Source organism: Saccopteryx leptura, chromosome 11, assembly GCF_036850995.1.
Source record: "Saccopteryx leptura isolate mSacLep1 chromosome 11, mSacLep1_pri_phased_curated, whole genome shotgun sequence".
NCBI lineage: Eukaryota > Metazoa > Chordata > Mammalia > Chiroptera > Emballonuridae > Saccopteryx > Saccopteryx leptura.
The window spans coordinates 43,676,903-43,696,676 of record NC_089513.1 but is presented as its reverse complement, the minus strand read 5'-3'; the positions used below and the strand labels follow the sequence as shown (position 1 = coordinate 43,696,676).

Sequence of the window (19,774 nt, the reverse complement as noted above, 5' to 3'; positions counted from 1 at the left end):
AGACACAATCTCACTGGGAGGAGTGGGAACTTGAATTTGCATTTACATGACACTTAACAAGATGAGAAAACCTTAGCTAATGAGGGGAATGGGCGGGCACTAATGGATTTATAAAGGAGGCAAGCCGCCCCATGTTCACACCCCTCCTTTGGCACGTCCTAGAGAGCTAGGTATGCTCACCTAGAAAGCTGGTTCTGCTCTGATCATTCTTTGGTCCGAAATCCTCTAAGCAAACTTTTCCAAGATGCATTTCAATCTTCAGGTAAAACCCATTTTTGTGTCTCTCAATTCTGTGGCCACACCCACAACACTGTTGCTGACTTCCATTTCTGTGACCTTCAAGTGCTCGGAGGCCACTGGCTAGTCCACTTGTTGACCACATGCTCCTGAGAAGCCCCTATCTGATTTTCCTTCCTGAGCCCAACATGATCTGGCCTCTGTAACTTCTCTGACTTGTCTGCACCAGCTCACTTCCCTCTGGCCACATGGGGCCCCTTGCTCCCCCTCAAGGCCCTTTGCTCTGCTGTCCCCTCAGCCTGAAACACTCTCCCCCAGGCAGGTGCCTGCCTCAGTCTTTCACTTCTTTCAGGTCTTGACTCAAATGCTACATCCCAGGGAACTGGATACGTATTTAAAATGTCACATACTGCAAACCCAAGACCTGAAAATAAAATCAATTCCACATGAGAATATGGCCATCTCTGACAAGTGATTGCCCTCAGAATAATACTCTGGCTCTCACACGCTGCCTGCCTGACCACCTAGAAGTCTCCAGGCCTAGCCTGCCTGTGATGCCCCCACTTCCTGTTACCAGCCAGAGCTACGGCAGCTACTGCTCATTCTCCCACTTCCAGCACAGAAAAGGTGGCAGGCAGCCAGGTGAGCTGGTGCTATCAACTGAATGTCTGTACCCCCTGACCCCCCCAGTCCACATATTGAAACCTAACACCCCGTGTGACGGTATGTGAAGATGGGGTCTTTGGGAGGGAATCAGATCATGGGAGTGGAGCCTTCGTGATGGCACTAGTGACACTTATAAGAGGAGAGAGAATTTCTCTCTCCACCGTAGAGGCTACAACGAGAGGGCAGTTACCTGCAAACCAGAAAGCGGGCCCTCGCCAAACACTGGATCTGCCAGCTCTTTGATCTTGGACTTCCCAGCCTCTAGAACTGTGAGAAATACCTGTTTACTCTTTAAGCCACCCAGACTATGGTATATTTGGTATAGCAGCCTGAACTAGGACAGCGGGTTTCTGATAGGCAGACCTTGCCGTAGGATATGTGTGTTCTATCAGCGAATTCCAACTTCTTTTTTTGTTTGTTTGTTTGTTTGTATTTTTCTGAAGCTGGAAACGGGGAGAGACAGTCAGACAGACTCCCGCATGTGCCCAACCGGGATCCACCCGGCACACCCACCAGGGGGCGACGCTCTGCCCACCAGGGGGCGATGCTCTGCCCCTCCGGGCCGTCACTCTGTTGCGACCAGAGCCACTCTAGCGCCTGGGGCAGAGGCCGAGGAGCCATCCCCAGCGCCCGGGCCATTTTTGCTCCAATGGAGCCTCGGCTGCGGGAGGGGAAGAGAGAGACAGAGAGGAAGGAGAGGGGGAGGGGTGGAGAAGCAGATGGGCGCCTCTCCTGTGTGCCCTGGCCGGGAATCGAACCTGGGACTTCTGCACACCAGACCGATGCTCTACCACTGAGCCAACCGGCCAGGGCCATCCAACTTCTTCTTAAAGCAGCATCACCTTGTATGTAGTTCACCAAGCCAACTGACCTGCTGTAGCAGCGCCCTCTCTCCTCCCTTCTTTGTCAAGACTCCCCTTGTCCCTCTGTAGATAGCATATGATAGGGTTATTTTTTTGTGAATATGCAGAGCCAACTGTCCCAACATCATTTATGTAGTGTCCATCTTTCTCTTCTATTAGAAATACCAATTTTACTATAAACCAAAGTTTAACAACTACAATAATATGTTTCTAGATTCTCTATTAGGTTCTCTTGAACTATTGATTCCTACATCGAGTCCATAATTAATACAGACTTGTGGAATGTTTTGATATTTCTGAAGACAAATTTCCTCCAAATTATTCACTTATACTCATATATTATTTTATCAAAAAGAACTTCAGATTCAGTCTGTCAATCTTCATTAAAAAATCCTGTTAGAATTCTGATTGCAACTGCACTGAATTTATAGATTAGTTTTGTAGAAATGGTATATTTATAATATTGAGTCTGGAAACACATTATGCCTCTCCATATTGGTCTTCTATTATAAACTCCAACAACATTTACTGGTTTGAATGCAGCCCCACAGTTCATTTCTTCTATCTGTTGCCCGTTGGAGTATCTCCACATCATTCCAACAGTCACCACGTTCTCCTGCCTATCCATGTTTCTCTTTCCTATCTTTCTAGAATCTCTTGAAATTCCCAGTCTGTTAATGACACTCTTACTTTTCATGCCCTTGTGCATTCTAGTGGGAGAGGGTATTTTGCTTATGTCTTATCTTTTCTGTCATCTTGTTGGATTGGCTGCAGGAGGGAAAGTAGCCACATGGGCTCCATCTGTTTCTTGATCCCATCTCTCATCTGTGTGTGGGGTATGTGTGTGTGGGAGACCAACAGTTTGGAAATAGTGAGACCAAATCACCAAGGACACAAACAGCTAGGGAGCAAGCTCAAGACTTAGATCACAAGGGATGGCTCCACAGAAGAAGCTGAAGACTCTGTTTTAGTTCATGGAGGTAAAGGCTCTTCGAGCATCATCACAAACAAACTGGGTAATCTTCAATCTTAATTAAGAACATCAATATTTCATTAAAGGGAAAAATATTGCAGAGTCAACTGCAAAAAAATATTGTTTCTTGCCTTCTTTCATTGCTCTTTCCCCCAAAAATTTTACTGTAAAAAAATTTAAAGTTTTACAGTGAACACTTCTGCACCCCCCCCCATGTAGAGGCTACCATCGACATTTTACCATATTTGTTTCATCACATACTTACTCTTCTACTCATTCTCTATCCATCCACCAGTCCATCTTATTTTTTTATGCATTTCAAAATACAGTGCAAGTATCAGTCACTTTGCCACAAAACTCTAGCATGTTTATAATTAACTGGAATTCAATGCTTGTTTATAATTTTTTGGTGTAAAATTTATATATGAGTGCAAAGCTCTTAACTGTACTGTACATTCTGTGAGTTATGACAAATGCATACATCTGTGAAACTCAAATCTCCATCGAGATAGAGAACAATACCGTCACCCCAGCATGTTCCCCACGACCCTTCTCAGTCAGCGCCCATCACCACCTTCCCAGAGCCAATCACAGTTCTGGTTTTTCTCCACTATTAATTAGTTTTTCCTATTCCAGAATTTCACTTAAATGGTTCTCATACTATATAGATTCTTTTTTGGAAGTTTCTTTCACTTAGCATGATGTTGTTAAGCTTCTCACATGTTGTTGCATGCATCGGTAATTTATTCCTCTCTAATGTTTGTTGGTATATTATTGTTCAAATGTGTCAGAGTTTGTTCATTCATTCTACTATTGCTGGAAATCTGGGCTGTTTCTACTTTGGTGCTATCGTGCATAAAGCTGCTATAAACTTTCTGTAAACACACATTTCCACCGCTCATGGATAAATGCCTCTGAGTGAATTTGTGAGTCATGGAGTAGATGTATGTTTAATTTTATTTTAAAAACTGCCAAAACATTTTCCCAAAGTAGTTGTATCAATTTTCATTCACATCAACAATGCATGAGTATTGTTGCTCTACATTCTCACCAAAATTAGTGATAAATTGTAATCTTAATTTGCATTTCTCTGATAACTAATAATGTTAAGCCATTTGTTGCATGCTTATTGGCCATTCATATGCCTACTTTTATGAGGTGGCTGTACAAATATTGTGCATATTTTATTAGGTTATTTGTCTTTTTATTATTGAGCTATGGGTGTTCTTTATATATCCTGAATACCAACTATTTTTCAGATTTATGTTTTGTGAATATTTTCTCCCTGTGCATGGCTTGCCTGTATATTTTTTTCTTTTTTTCTTTTGTGACAGAGACAGAGAGAGACAGAGGGGGACAGATAGGGACAGACAGACAAGAAGGGAGAGAGATGAGAAGCATCAATTCTTCATTGCAGCACCGTAGTTGTTCAGTGATTGCTTTCTCATATTTACCTTGACTGGGGGGCTACAGCAGACCAAGTCACACCTTTGCTCAAGCCAGCAACCTTGGACTCAAGCTGATGAGCCTTGCTCAAACCAGATGAGCCCACGCTCAAGCTGGCGACCTCAGGGTTTCAAACCTGGGTCCTATGTGTCCCAGTCTGACACTCTATCCACTGCAACACCGCCTGGTCAGGCAGCCTGTATATTTTCTTAATAGTGTTTTTTTGTGAGTAGAAGCTTTTAATTTTAATTAGCTCTAATCTGTCAATTAAAAAAATTTTTTATCTAGTGAGAGGAGGGGAGGCAGAGATAGACTCCTGCATGCACCCCGTCTAGGATCCACCCACAAGCCCACTAGAGGGGTGATGCTCTGTCCACCTGGGGTTCATGCTCCGTTGCAAGTGGAGCCATATTTTAGTGCCTGAGATAGAGGCCATGGAGCCATTCTCAGCGCCTGGGGCCAACTTGCTCTAATCAAGCCATGGCTGCAGGAGAGGAGGAGAAAGAGAGAGAGAGAGAGAGAGAGAGAAGCGAGAGGGGTGGGGTGGAGAAGCAGGTGGGCAGTTCTCCTGTGTGCCCTGACTGGAAATTTAACCCAGGACATCCACACTCCAGGCTAACGCTCTACCACTGAGCCAACCAGCCAGGTCTTAATCTGTCAGTTTTTCACGGTAATGGTTTTCTGTGACCAAAGAAAACTTGTCTCATCCTTTGAATCACAAAGATATTCTCCTACATTTTTCTTTAAATTTTTATAGTTTTATGATTATTTCAGTCTGAGCCATATCAATTTAGTTTTTGTATATGTTGTGAGGTAGGGGTTAAGGTTTCTTTTCCCATATAAACATCCAATTATTCCAGAACCATTTGTTGAAAGGACTTTCTCCCTATCCCACCCCACCCCTTTGGGTTGCTTTGATACTTTTATCAAAAACCAAATGTCTGTGTAAGTGTAGGCCTATTTCTGTACTCCCTATTCTGTTATACTGATCTATTTGTCTGTTCTTATGTTGATATGACACTGTTTTGATTACTGTAGCTTTATTTTTAGTCCTGAAGTAAAATAATACAATTCTCTAACTTTAATCTATTTCTTCAATATGGCTTTGGGTATTCTAGGTCATTTATATGACTAGATAGTCTTTAAAATCCACTTGGCAATTTCTATAAAAAATATCTGTTTTAAATCTTCAGATCAATTTGGGGAGAATTTCTATCTTAATAATATTGAGTCTTTCAATACAGAAATATATCTTTCCATTTATTTAGATCTTTCTAAATTTCTCTCAGCAATATTATTTAGCTTTAGTTTAGAGTCTTGCATGTCTTTTGTTCAATTTATTCCTAAGAATTTTATGGTTTTTTACCCTATTTTAAATTGAATGTTCGTTTCATTTTCCTATTGCTTGCTACTAGTATATAAAAAATACAATTTTAACATAATTTCCTTGTATCACACAGTCTTATTAATTCACTTATTAGTTATAGTAGTTGTTTCGTATATTCCTTAGGATTCTTTACATAAATAACCATGTCATCTGCAAAGACAGGCAGTTCTGCTTCTTCCTTACCAAACTTAGTATGTTTTATTTCCTTTTCTTGCCTCGTGCAACAGTTAGGACCTCCAGGGAACTGTGGGTGGTGAACACACAGTGCAATATTCAGATGATATATTGTAGAATTGTGCACCTGAAACCTGTATAATTGTGTTAACCAATGTCACCCCAATAAATTCAATTAAAAAAATTTAAAAACATAATAAATAAATAAAAGTAGTGAAAAGCAATCACTCTTGCCTTGTTCCTAATCTTTAAAAGGAAATAGTTCAATATTTCACCATTAATATAATGTTAGTTGTAGGTTTTTATAAATGCTTTATCAAATTGCAGAATTTGATAAATTGCAAATTGCAAATTTCATTTCTATTTCTAATTTGCTGATTTTTATCATAGAATGAGTATTGGTTTGTCTAATGATATTTCACAAGATTCTTCTCTTTCATTCTATTAATGTGATTAATTATACAGATTGACTTTTGAATGTTCAATCAACCTTGCTGAAATAAAACTTACTTGTAATAATGTATTATCCTTATATTGCTAAATTCTATTTACCAGTATTTTGTTAAATATTTTTGAATAGGCCCCAGCCAGTTGGCTCAGTGGTAGATCATCAGCCTGGCATGTGGATGTCCTGGGTTCAATTCCCAGTCAGGGCACACTGGAGAAGCAACCATTTGCTTCTCCACTCCTCTCCCCTCACTTCTCTCTCTCTTCTCCTCCCCCAGCCATGGCTTGATTGGTTTGAGCAAGTTGGCCTCAGGTGCTGAAGATGGCTCTGTGGCCTCCACCTCAGGTGCTAAAAAATGGCTTAGTTGTTGAGCAATGGAGCAAAGAGCCCAGATGGGCAGAGCATCACCCCTTAGGGGGCTTGCTGGGTGGATCCCTGTTGATGTGCATGCTGGCTGCTGTCTCTCTCCTTTCCTCCTCTCACTAAATATATATTAATATATATTTGAATATATGATGTTCATAACAGATATGGGTCAGCAATTTTATATTCTGTCTATCTGTTATGTTTGATATTAAGGTTATGCTGGCCTCATCAGACAAGTTGGGAAGCATTCTCTCCTCTGTTTTCTGAAAAAAATTGCATAAGATTGGTGTTATTTCTTCTTTAAATATTTAATAGATTTTGGCAGCAAAACTATCTGGGCCTGGCACTTTCTTTGTCAGAAATTTTTTATCATAAGTTCAATATTTTTATAGATACAGGACTATTCAGATGTTCTGCTTTCATCTGTTATCAGATTTAGTAAGTTGTAATTTTCAAGAAATTTATCCATTTAATCCAGGCTGTCAATTTTGTTGGCATAAATCTGTTCACAATATTCTTTTATTTTCCTTCTTTTTTTTTTTAATCTTTTTTATTTTATTTTTTAATTAATTAATTTATTTATTTATTCATTTTAGAGATGACAGAGAGAGACAGAGAGAGAGAGAGATAGAGAGAGAGAAGGGTGGGAGGAGCTGGAAGCATCAACTCCCATATGTGCCTTGACCAGGCAAGCCCAGGGTTTTGAACCGGCGACCTCAGCATTTCCAGGTCGATGCTTTATCCACTGCGCCACCACAGGTCAGGCTTATTTTCCTTCTAATGTCTACAGTCACAGTAATGTAAACTCACTTTTGTATATGATATTGGTAATTTGTAACCACCTCTTTTTTCCTGATCAGTGCAGTTGGGAGTTGATTGATCTTATTGACTTTTTCAAAGGCCAGCTTTTGGTTTTATTAATTTTCTTTCTTTTCTCTTGTTGAAGTTTGCTCTTGTCTTTATTCATTTTATTTCTTCTACTTCCTTTGGCTTTATTTTGCTCTTCTTTTACTATCTTCTTAAGGTGGAACTTTGGGTCACTGATTTTAGACTTTGTATTTATTTAACTTTATTTTATTACTTATTTATTTACAGTATTTATTTTTAGTGAGAGATAGAGAGCGAGAAAGAGAGAGAGGGGGAGACAGGCAGGGACAGAAGACAGGAAGGGAGAGAGAGATGAAAAGGACCAATTCGTTGTGGCATTTTAGTTGTCCATTGATAACTTTCTCATATGTGCCTTCACTGGAGGCTCCAGCTGAGACAGTGACCCCTTGTGCAAGCCAGTGACCTTTGTGCTCAAGCCAGTGACCTTGGACTCAAGCCAGGGACCTTTGAGTCAAGTTAGTGAACATGGAGTCATATCTGTGATCCCACACTCAGGCATGTGACCCTGCACTCAAGATAGTGAGCCTGTGCTGATCAGCGACCTCAGGTTTCCCACCTGGGTCTTCAGCATCCCAGGTCAATGCTCTGTTCATTACACCATCACCTGTTCACGCTAGACTTTGTATTCTAAGATAAGTATATAAAACTGTGAATTTCCCTTTAAGTTGCTTTAGCTGCATCCCAAAATCCTGATGTGTTTGTTGTGTTTTTATTAATTAAAAATATTTTCTAATTTCCCTTGATATTTCTTATTTGATATAAATTATTTAAAAGTGTGTTGCTTTAAATATCAGAGTTTTCCTAGTAATCTACCCTAGTGAACTAGTATCAGGAAATAGTCTATTTCTCCTTTTAATTTTGTCTAATATCACTTGATGTATTTTAAACCTCTGTTTAAAAGACTCTTTTATTGTGATGAAGTGTCTCTATTTCTTTTAATGCTTTTTTGTACTAAAATCTATTTAATCTAATATTAATATCGTCACTCTATCCCTCTAATGTTTATTGTTTATTTAAAATATTTATCCACTTATTTACTTTTAACTCATCTATGTCTATATATTTAAAGTACACCTCTTATAAGAAGAATATAGTTGAGTCTTACTTTCTTATCCATTCTAATAACTTCTGCTTTTGAATTAGAGTATTTAGGTCATTAATATTTAACCTATATGTTGACATGATTGGAAAATAGGTCTATCAATTTTGTATTTATTTTCTGTTAGCTCCTTCATTTTGTTTTTGGTTTGTGTGTGTGTTTGTTTCATCCTTTGTTCCTTCTTTCTTCCTTTCTTTGGATTATTTGTGTGTGTGTATATATATTAGCAAGAGAGGGGTGGGGAGGGACAGACAGGGAGAGACAGACAGGAAGGGAGAGATGAGAAGCATCAACTCTTGGTTGCATCACTTTAGTTGTTCATTGATTGCTTTTTCATATGTGCCTTGACCAGGAGGCTCCAGCCAAGCCAGTGACCCATTGCTCAAGTCAGTGACCTTGGGCTAAAGCCAGCGACCTTTAGGCTCAAGTTAGCAACCACAGTGTCACGTCTATGATCCCATGCTCAAGCCAGCAACTCCACGCTCATGCTGATGAGCCTACGTTCAAGCTGGCGACCTTAAGGTTTCAAACCTAAGTCCTCAGTGTCCCAGGCTGACACTTTATCCACTGACCACTGCCTGGTGAGGCTATTTGTATATATTTTCTAAACTACAGTACATTTAAATTTACCTAGTGGTAAATTTAGCTGTACCTCTTTGCATTATTTTGTTAATTAATTGTTTTAGGAATTATACATCCATATTTTCCCACAGTATGATGACATTTAATATTGTACCTCTGCATGAACAGTGTAGAAACTTTGCAGTTCTATAGATCCTCCTTGTTATTTATGCAATAGTTTCATATGTATTATATCTACACACATTATAAATCCCAAAAGATTTATGTATAAATGCAAATTTTTATTTATTTATTTATTTTTTTTGTCTAACCAAGGCACAGTTTTATTGGAGAAACGTCCCATAACTATGAGAAGGCACACACACAGGCCCGGCAGCCACCCTTCCCAGATGACCTCACATCGCAAGCTGGCACCATGCGTTTACAGAGAGCCATGGTCTAGATGCCATTACTCCACTGGTTTCTTGCCTTGCACGTTGTGATTGTCACCTCTTTGGTTTGTGCAGCTCACAGGGATGTGGACATTCTCACCCCACAGAGAGGAAAGGGGCAGAGGGAGTATCCTATCTCCCTGTCTAGTCCCAATCATTTCAACAGCAGTAAGAATGGACTGGTCTTGAATGGCTCGGGGATCATACTGCACCCCTCCCATGTAGAGGCTTCCTTAGCTTTGGGGTCTCTAGGAGGGCCCCCAGGCCTGCAGCATCACCACTTGGATACTGTGCATCACAGCAAGGCCTGCGACTCTCTAGAGAAAGAAAATGTTTTAGATGCAGTTTCCAGGAGGCCATCCTTCCCCGCCCAGCTGCTTCCCCTGTGGCTGTGTCTGGATCGCCCAGCAGACCGGCAGGCCTGTCGCTCCCCAGCCTCTCACGCAGGGTCTGCACACACACTCTGCATCACGCAGGGCTTTTAAAACATCACGTGCCTTCCTCCCAGGCCACCAGCCAAACAAAACACCCCAGGTGGAAGAAGGCCCAGTGGCCATGGTGCTGTGTGTTGCAGATGTGAATCTGGGGTGGGGTCCCTGCTGGGTCATTCCATGTCCTCCTGCAGTTCCTGCTGGTGTAGGGCCTGCAGCCGGCTGACCACAGTCTGGTGCGCGGCCTCCAGCCCCTCAGTGTCCAGGTCCTGCATCAGCAGGAGGACGGCAGTCAGGATATTGTTCCTGTTCTTGCGACTGCTCACAGTCTCCCTCTGTAAGAAGGAAGGAAACCGGTCCTGGGCTGGGCGCTTCAGGCCAAGCTGTCCCTGGATGCTTGCCTCCTCCTCGCTGTAGCTCAACGGGTCCCTTTGGGTCTCATTCATGGCGCTCAGGGCAAAGGATGGCTCGGACCTGCCATTCCCTGTGCCCTCCCTGCTGGGGATCGTGACCTCCTCTTCCTCCATCAGTGCTCGGGACAGCTCCTCCTCAGTCACACAGGGTCGGAGGGTTGCGCAGGACGGTCATGCGGTAGAGGTGGGGGTCGGCCCCGCAGCACGGGTTCTCGGCCAGCCACAGCACCAGCAGGCGCGGCAGGTCCTTCAGGTAAGAGAGCTCGGTCAGGCTGGCGATGTGGTTCCTCCGCAGGTAGAGCTCGCTCTGTCGCTGGCACTGGCTCATGGGCTCCAGGGTTGACACGCTGTTGACGCTGAGGGTGTTCACTTCCAGGCTGGGCATTTCCCGGCATATGGAGATATCTGTGAGGCGGCTGCCCCAGCAGTTTAGTTTCCTCGTGTTGTGCAGCTCCGAGGCCTTGGCCTGGGACAGGACCATCTTGTGCGTCAGCTTCATGGCGATGGGCGACCGGGCCCCCAGCCACCCACCAGACCCGGGCTTTACTTTTTAATTTAAGCAACCCTACATATTCTTTTTAATTTTAAAAAGCAGTCTTTGATCTTTACTAGATATTTATGATCTAATACCCTTTATTTCTTCCTAAGGCTCCAAGTTTCCATCTGGTACCACAGTTCTATAACCTAAAAAAAAATTTGCTTTAGTATTTCTGGCTCTCTTGTTATTGATGAAACATTTTTCTTTTTGCTTTCCTTCTTGAAGCATATTTTTGGTAAATACAGAACTCTGGCTTGATAATTCATTATTATTCTTTTAACACTTTAAAGATACTGCTCTACTATCTTGTGACTTTCATAGTTTCTAATGAGATGTGCACAAACATATCATTTGGTTTTCTGTCTACTTTCAAGATTTTCACTTTGTGTTTAGTGTTTCGCAATTTGACTCTTAGGCCCAGAAGTAATTTTCTTTGTTTTTATCCACTTTAAGTTTACTAACTCTCTTATTAGTCTATAGCATAATGTAAGGAATTTCCTGCCATTGTTTCTTTTTCCTTTTCCTCCTTTATTTTCTCTCCACTAGTCTTGGGACTCCAATTACATGTATGTTAGACCTTTTGCTATTGTCTTACAAGGTCCCAAACCTCTGTTTGTTTTTTTAAAAAAATACTTTTTCTTTCTCTTTTTTCAGATTGGATCATTTCTGTTGCTCTATCTTCAGATTACTGATTCTTTCTTCTATTTTCTTTATTCTGTTATTGAACCTTTAAGTGAATTTTTAATTTAATATATTGTATGTTTTAGTTCTGGAATTTTCATTTGGTTTCTTCTATCATTTTTATTTCTCTGACATTTATTATCTCTTAATTAATTGTGAACATGTTTTTATTATATTTGTGAGCACAGTTATAATAGCAGCTCTAAAATCCGTACTACTAACATCAACATCTGGGTCATCTCAGGATTGGTTGATTATTAGGTCTTCATTGATTATTTTTTCTCATGAGAATAGGTCACTTTTTCAGGTTCTTCAAATGTCAATAAATTTAGGGTTGTATCCTGGACATTATCACTATTATATTATAGAGACTCTGGACCCTGTAATATTGCTCTAGAGAATATTTTATTTTGTTTTATGAGACGATTAACTTTACTCAAACTGCAAACTCTGACTCTTGAGTAGTAACTCAAATCTCAAATAAATTATTTTAGTCTTAGTTGTGCATAAATGGTTCAGGGATCAGTCATAAACTTAAGAAAAGTTTATATATAGAATTAGGGTTTTATTTACTCTCTTTTGATTTCTTTTTCCTGGACTCCCCACTCACTTTCCAAAAGTTGTGATTGTCTCAAGCTCTGCCCTCCTGTTCTTCAGGCCAGATAGACTCAATAGTTTCTGGAGGAATTTTAGCCACACCACATGGTGTCAGCTTTGACCTGCCCACTGGCTAAAAGTTAAAAAAAAAAATTATAACAACGCTGATATCTTCACCAAGTGGCAGTTCCTCCCAGTTTCCTCCTGCTTATGTTTACTCCCTAGTGCAGGGGTCGGGAACCTTTTTGGCTGAGAGAGCCATGAATGCCACATACTTTAAAATGTAATTCCATGAGAGCCATACAACGACCCATATACATTACGCATTATCCAATAAAAATTTGGTGTTGTCCCGGAGGACAGCTGTGATTGGCTCCAGCTACCCACAACCATGAACATGAGCGGTAGGAAATGAAAGGATTGTAATACATGAGAATGTTTTATATTTTTAATGTTATTGTTGTTTTTTATTAAAGATTTGTCTGCAAGCCAGATGCAGCCATCAAAAGAGCCACATCTGGCTTAAGAGCCATAGGTTCCCGACCTCTGCCCTAGTGTCTTCCGATTATTGTTTGTGGAAGGGGGTCATTTTGGGTTTTTGTTTTGTATTATGTCTATAGTCTATAGTTGTTATCTGTGGGAGATTTGGGTCCACTGAAGCTACTAAACCATAACAGAAACAGAGCTCTGTCCTTGCTCTTTAATTGTGACATAAAAGTTAATTATTCTTAAGCTTAAAATTGCTAAAATTATAGATTTTATGTTGTGTATATTTCATTACCATTAAAAAATTAAGTTAATTATGCTAACTAAATACCTAACTTAAACAAAGGCATTTTAAATTTAAGTTGGATAAAAATGCAGCGAACCTAAGCAAGACTTCAATAATTCATATAGAAAAGAAAAATGCTTTTGCGATGATTATGAAAAAAAAAAAGACTATATTGATGCTTTTTGGAACACCAAAGTGCAAAACATAATATCATTGAGAGAAAGAAGAGAAGGAATGATGTATTTTAAAGACATACTGAAAGGGCTTGATCCTTCATCTGGAGAAAGCATTCCATCTACACATCCGAGGCCAGTACTTCTGGAAATTTAATTTGCATACAAGTTACCTGAGGGCCTTGTGGTAAATAACCTAAAAAAATCCTGGGATCTTTCACGTACACATGAAATTCTGTGGTTTGCAACAAAGCTATACCTTACATTTTACTTGTATTTTAATTATCCTCAATGACAGATGATATAAAGTATGGGCGATAGGTGGAGAATGATGGGTCTCTCTAAGCATGTATGTCCCTGGTTTGACATAAATGGACACCTCATGAAAGGAGTGCCTCCTTAATGGTAACATTAACAAAACATCATTCTAAAAGAACATAAGAGCTCTGGCCGGTTGGCTCAGTGGTAGAGCATCGGCCTGGCGTGCAGAAGTCCCGGGTTCGATTCCCGGCCAGGGCACACAGGAGAGGCGCCCATCTCCTTCTCCACCCCTCCCCCTCTCCTTCCTCTCTGTCTCTCTCTTCCCCTCCCACAGCCGAGGCTCCATTGGAGCAAGGATGGCCCGGGCGCTGGGGATGGCTCCTTGGCCTATGCCCCAGGCGCTAGAGTGGCTCTGGTCGCGACAGAGCGACGCCCCGGAGGGGCAGAGCATCGCCCCCTGGTGGGCAGAGTGTCGCCCCTGGTGGGCGTGCCGGGTGGATCCCGGTCGGGAGCATGCGGGAGTCTGTCTGACTGTCTCTCCCCGTTTCCAGCTTCAGAAAAATACCAAAATAAATAAATAAATAAAAAATAAATAAATTAAAAAAAATAAAAGGACATAAGACTGAATGACAATATAGACCAGATTCATGAACATTATACCCTCCTCTGCCATACTAATTTCCAGGGATCCCAATTGTCCTATAGAAAAGATTGTTAAAAATCAGTGTCTCATGTTTAGTGTCAATTACAGACATCATTAATTGATCCTGATGTACTTTCTCACTAAGTATAGATTCAAAATCTTTCTGAGCACAAGATTTAGGGTCAGCACCGAGGGTGACACCTATTTTCCCTCCAGTGTTAAAGACTTTGTACTGTGAGATGGAGCGCAGTCAGGACAACAGCCAGGAATTCCCTCCATTTCGGCAGAAACTTAAACGAAGACCAGAGCAGTGGTGTATGGACAAACATACCTCCGTCCGTTTTCCCTTCAACCCCCAAATTACATCCACCTCACAATAGCCTTTGTGTACAGAAACAGAGAACTGATTTCAGACACTAAATACCAATAAAGACTTCCAATTCTTTATAGTTTTTCTGGCATCTTTTTGGAAACAGGGCCTAATGAATGTCCATTTCCTACAGCGACACATCCACTTTGACTTAATAGTGCCTCACCTGACAATTAATGCAGACCCCTCCACCTGCATAGATGCCTTGGATATTCAAGCTTGCCTGCTGCCTCTCAATTTCTGGATCATAGTGACAGTCGATGGCGTGGCCATGGCAGTTGCAGGCTGTAAAGGGCAGTCTAAGTTAATACAGCATCATGACTATGAGACACTTAGTAAATTCCCCCGAGAATAGTCCTGCCTATTGGGCTACAATAAAGTCTCTGCTGGAACACCAGGGACAGACCCAGTGGAAAATTTTAGGGACTTTTACACAAAGTTCAGTCTATAACAATATGCAATTTATAGCTGCTATCATTTGATATTAAATGGTAGAGGTTTCTCTTTTTTAAAAAATTAAAGATATGTCATCACAACAAATTAAGATAGCATGCACAAAAAGAATATCAGTATTATTACTACTACTAAAAATAATTGAGTTCCTGCTTTACATGCAATATCTCCAACACTGCAATAACTCTCTAAGGCAGGTGCTATTATTCCCTTATCCAGCTGTGAAGGCTGAGGCTCAGAGAAGCTAAGAGATGTGCCCACAGTTCATAAAGGAGACAGGCAGAATCCTGACTAGTCTTCGTTTGACTCGAAAGCCTATTCTCTAAGTCCATACTGTAAGCCTTTCGTCTCAGCTTTGTATTTTATAAAATATGGCTATTGTATAATAACCATTAAGAAATTGGAAATAATCTTAATGTCTAATCACAGGGAAATGGCTAAGTAAACAATGGAATTATTACTTGACTGTTCTATGAAGTCAAGAACTGCTGTGTTTTGTTTGCAATAAAGCACATTCTCCAGAACATAGTAGAAACTCAACAAACACTTTTTGGATATACTTAAAGCCACAGGATGACAATACTGTGTGCCATCAAAAAGGATGTCAGAGAGTTTTTAATAATATGGGGAAATATCTAAAAATATCAAGTGAAAAAGATCAGAATATAAAATTTTATAAATAATACACTCTTGAATATTTAAAGTAAGCATGAAAAAAACCCCACTAAAATACCTAACAAGATGTTAATAGTGGTTTTCTTTGGGTAGTAAAATGACTGGAGGTTTTCCTTTTTAAAAATAATTTTAAAGTTTTCTACAAATAATGTGTAATAATTCTAAAATTAGAAAATCTAATTTAAATCTCACTTCAGATTTTCACCATTGCCAAAATGAAAAAGATCTAACATGAGTAAAATTCTTATTCTCTCTTATGTACACTATCTATTCATTATATCCTGCCTAGATCAAATTTTCTAAGTCTTTCTAGTAATTTGTATATTTTAAACAAGTTTGCAAATAAATCTGTTAGGAAAGAAGATTGAGTTAGATTTATAGTTACCCTGGTTTTTAAAAAGCTGAGCACTTTCTTATTTTCATTTCCTCAATGGTGCCATGATTTAAAAATAAATTCAAGGCATTTGAATAAATTACTGCATCATACACAGTTATTTCTTAAGAAGTCTGTTTATTCTGAATTGCAGTAATTTGAATGAAATTTAGAAAGTACCTAACAAATAGATCTTAATAGGTCTGATTTCCATAAGCTGTTTATATAACTTTTAACCATTCTGACAAATGTAAAAAGATTAAAAACTACTGAAAAGAAATTAGTTAAAATTTTTCATATGTGTAAGAGTAAACATGTCATTCACTGAAAGATTCCATTAGTCTGAAAAACTAACCAAATTGTTAATGTTGGAGTTTATGTGATAACACTTATTCAATCAAAGTATCCTAAACCACACTCGCCCTGATCATTTTCTTTCCCTCTTTCTGGTTCCATTATCTGGGGGAGAGGAATGGGGAAGTTACTGAGAAAGTCATTGTTCACTTGACCATAAAGTGAGAATAGCCATCCAGGTAATACCCTTTGACCTGGGGATGCACCTGGCGTTGCCCTTGGGAGCATCAGCCCCTTCCAACAGTGTTCGCATCTGTCAACACACTGTCAGAGCTCTTCACTGAAAATGCCTCTGAGTAAGTTCGCTGATCAGAGAAACCATCAGTCTTATTTCTTAATAGTTACAAAATCTATTTGGCCACTACGGATTCATTCTTCCCCACCTAGTTAAACAAACCTAGATCCAAACACCTTTTGGTCATTTCAGAAAACCAAATCCATCTTCAATTCATACACTAAGAATATTCACAAAAATAAAAGTCAGTCTCTAAAACCAGTAACTAAAAATTACACAAATGTTCTCAGCAATTGGAATGAATACGTGGCTGCCCAATAGAGCAGTCTAAAAGAATATCTTCAGTTGGATGTTGTTTGGCTTATTCGTTAAAATAAGTTTCCTCACTTTATATTACACCCATAATTAAAAGCAGACTCTCGCCTTTTTCTCCTTCCTTCTCTGGTTCCCCCTTCCTGCACCTGCCTCAAATCCTATCATAGCACCCCTCCTGCTCCCCCCTGCTCCCACCATACTCCCAGATATCTGCATAGCCACCAACCTCCCCCATGTTCTCCAGACTTTGCTCCTCAAATTAGTGAGGATTTCGATCCAGTATCACATCCTGAGGAATAATAAGGGTTTGAAATTTAATAGTGGCTGCATCATATTTTAGATTGCTATGGAGAGGTCAGCGTATGTTAAAGTACTCAGCCCAATGCTTGCATAGAGTGAACACATAATTCATATTAAAGATTATTATTGTTATTTTTGCTCTCATATTTATATCTGGAGTTAGAGGGGGCACTTATAGCTGCAATCTGTGAGTTACTCCTTATAATAGAAAGGCCTGTGTCTCTAAGATTGACATGATCCCATCCTCTTCACAAGCAGGGAAAAAGCATCTGTCGTTAGGTAGCAATGGGGGAATTGCCAGGCCGGCCTCATCTCCCAGGGCTCCTCCCCAAGGCTCACCTTCACACTCATTGCTCTGCTCCCATGTGGCCGGCTGCCAGCGCCTCTGATTGTACCCAGCACAACAGCGATCACAGGTCTCCCCACAGGTGTGGTGTTGGCATTCACACCGAAACCTGGGCATGTGGTGAAGTACAGCTCAGTTATTGAAAAGTTTTCATTAAGATCAGTTGTTCCTGTATGGAAAACTGACAGTTGTCACAGTCACCCATGGAACCACTGGTTATCTCCATTTTAAAGCTGTTGACACTAAGATTCAGAAATGTTAAAACACTTGCCAAAGGTCAAGCGGTGAGAGCTATATTATAAACCTGTTTGACTCCAAAGTCCCAGCTCTTTCTTCTCTACCATACTATATTGCAATAAATCAACACGTTAGCAACAAGCGCTGAGTTTACCAAGGACTGTGGAGTATCACATCTTCACCAAGATGTGGCATCATCCTGTGAGAAAGGTCTACTCAGATTCCTCGCTGCCAACCTGGGGTCATACGCAGAGATTCACCAGAACCGAGAGACAGTTACGCGTAAGATCTAAGGGGCCCTGTCTCAAGAGGCCATGCCAGCTCCAACAGCCTCATCCCAGGGCCCAAAGTTGAGACTGCCCAGCAAGGAATAAGGGTAAGAAAAGCTTTAAAAATATACATTCAAAAGATTATACATCTGCCCTAAAACTTTTCCAAATTATCATTAAATTGTGGTAGCCACGGCATTGAGTTAGAACACCATGCTCTGAGCTCCCATTCATCTGTGCTTGAAAGAGGATTCACAACAGTAAAAGAAAAAGAAAAAGAAGATTACATTGAATTTTTTTTTGTAAAGGACAATGCTTTAAGAGTAGTCCTGTGAAATAGTATATATGTACATGTAAATATCTAAATAACTAAATGAATTTAACACATAATAAAGAGGGGAAGAAAAAAAAGAAAGCTCTTGGCTGTAGTCCAACTACTCTTATAGGGAGATTAAAATTGAGCATAACAACAACAACAAAAAAGCTGGGTACTTGTCTGAATCATATTGGCACCTCCAAATAATTGTTTTTTCTGACTCATGGTCAATACAGAAAACGGATCCTTGCTACTGTAAGGACTTTATTAAAGACATTATTGACTAGAGCATTCTCTCCACGAGGGCCACTCCACCTTATCTCCAGGGAAATTTCTATCTGGTTCTAATGTCAATAGTGATGCTTCTCTTGAGCAACTGATTACTTTTTAGATTATGATCACAGTGAAATATGAAACTGAGCAGGATCCTCTTTTTGAGTGGACTGGTAGGAAGCTCAGAATCAAATCTGTGATCGATCCATGTCCCATCATCAAGGTCGCCATGCTATATATCCACACTTAAAGCCCTCTCCTGCCAGTTCTGCTTTATTAGCAACTGACTGCTCTGATTGTCCAGCCTTGGCTCCCTCATTAAGTCATTGCATCCCCTTAAATATAAATATCAGATTTTTTTTTTCCTATTTATGGATGTGGATTTTATCAGGATGTGGATTTTGTGCAAGCCAGCCTTTTGGTAAGAAGCAAACCAACCGGAGGAGGAAGCAAGGCAGCTGTGTTAGTGTAGACTGGAGGCAAACGGAACCTTTTGTGACCAGGAATAAATATGCTATAGTACTGACATACTGATATTGGTGTGACTAGCCATAAAGGAGAGCTAAATAAGAATGTATTAACAAAGTCAGCTAGTAAAAGAATTCCTATAAAATGTTAAATCCAGTTTCTTGCTCTTATAACCATGATTCAACATCACTAGTTTAGTAATCACAGTTATGTATTCCACAACAGATCAAATGTATATAATCAGTCCTGTGTTTTCACCTCTGGCCAAGTTCATGTTACAGTTAAAAGGCCTGTTCCCCTCCAGCTGATGCACATAAAAGTTAACATCAGAATGAGAAGGAAACCTCAGGTCTCCTTGCCCCCTTTGCCCCCTACACTCTCTCACCCCATGTTGCCACTGAGGCCAAGAGGACAGCCAGACGGTGGAAATCTGTGGACACTTGTTAAATTAAACAAAAAAATGTTAGTTTATAACTAGTTGTTAGCTTCAGTTCCTGTAAGAATGGAACAGACTACGACTTTCAGACGTACAAACTCTGGGAGACATAGGACCTTCGTCCACTTCTCTGAATACATTGAGCTGAGTCTACTCAGCAAAAACTCTCAGCTTCCTCCTTTTGATTCCTTTGTTCTATTTTTTTTTTCATTCCCCCTCTTTCTCCCTCTTTATAAAAACCCCTGCCTTTACCAGAAGGGGAGATGGGTTTTTGAGACAGGAGTC

The 19,774-nt window shown here is 40.2% G+C and overlaps 1 protein-coding gene and 1 pseudogene across 2 annotated transcripts in view; both read right to left on the bottom strand.

Annotated features, from left to right (window-relative positions):
* Positions 1-19,774, bottom strand: part of LAMA3 (laminin subunit alpha 3) — a 293,103-nt gene that overhangs the window by 195,630 nt on the left and 77,699 nt on the right. For both annotated transcript variants that reach the window (XM_066352202.1, XM_066352204.1), the window contains exons 7-8: positions 17,484-17,599; positions 14,606-14,724 (exon numbers count right to left, since the gene is read on the bottom strand). In XM_066352202.1, coding sequence (XP_066208299.1) covers positions 14,606-14,724; positions 17,484-17,599 — 235 coding nt within the window. The remainder of the gene's footprint in view (positions 1-14,605; positions 14,725-17,483; positions 17,600-19,774) is intronic.
* Positions 10,014-10,939, bottom strand: LOC136383130 (cilia- and flagella-associated protein 410 pseudogene; annotated as a pseudogene).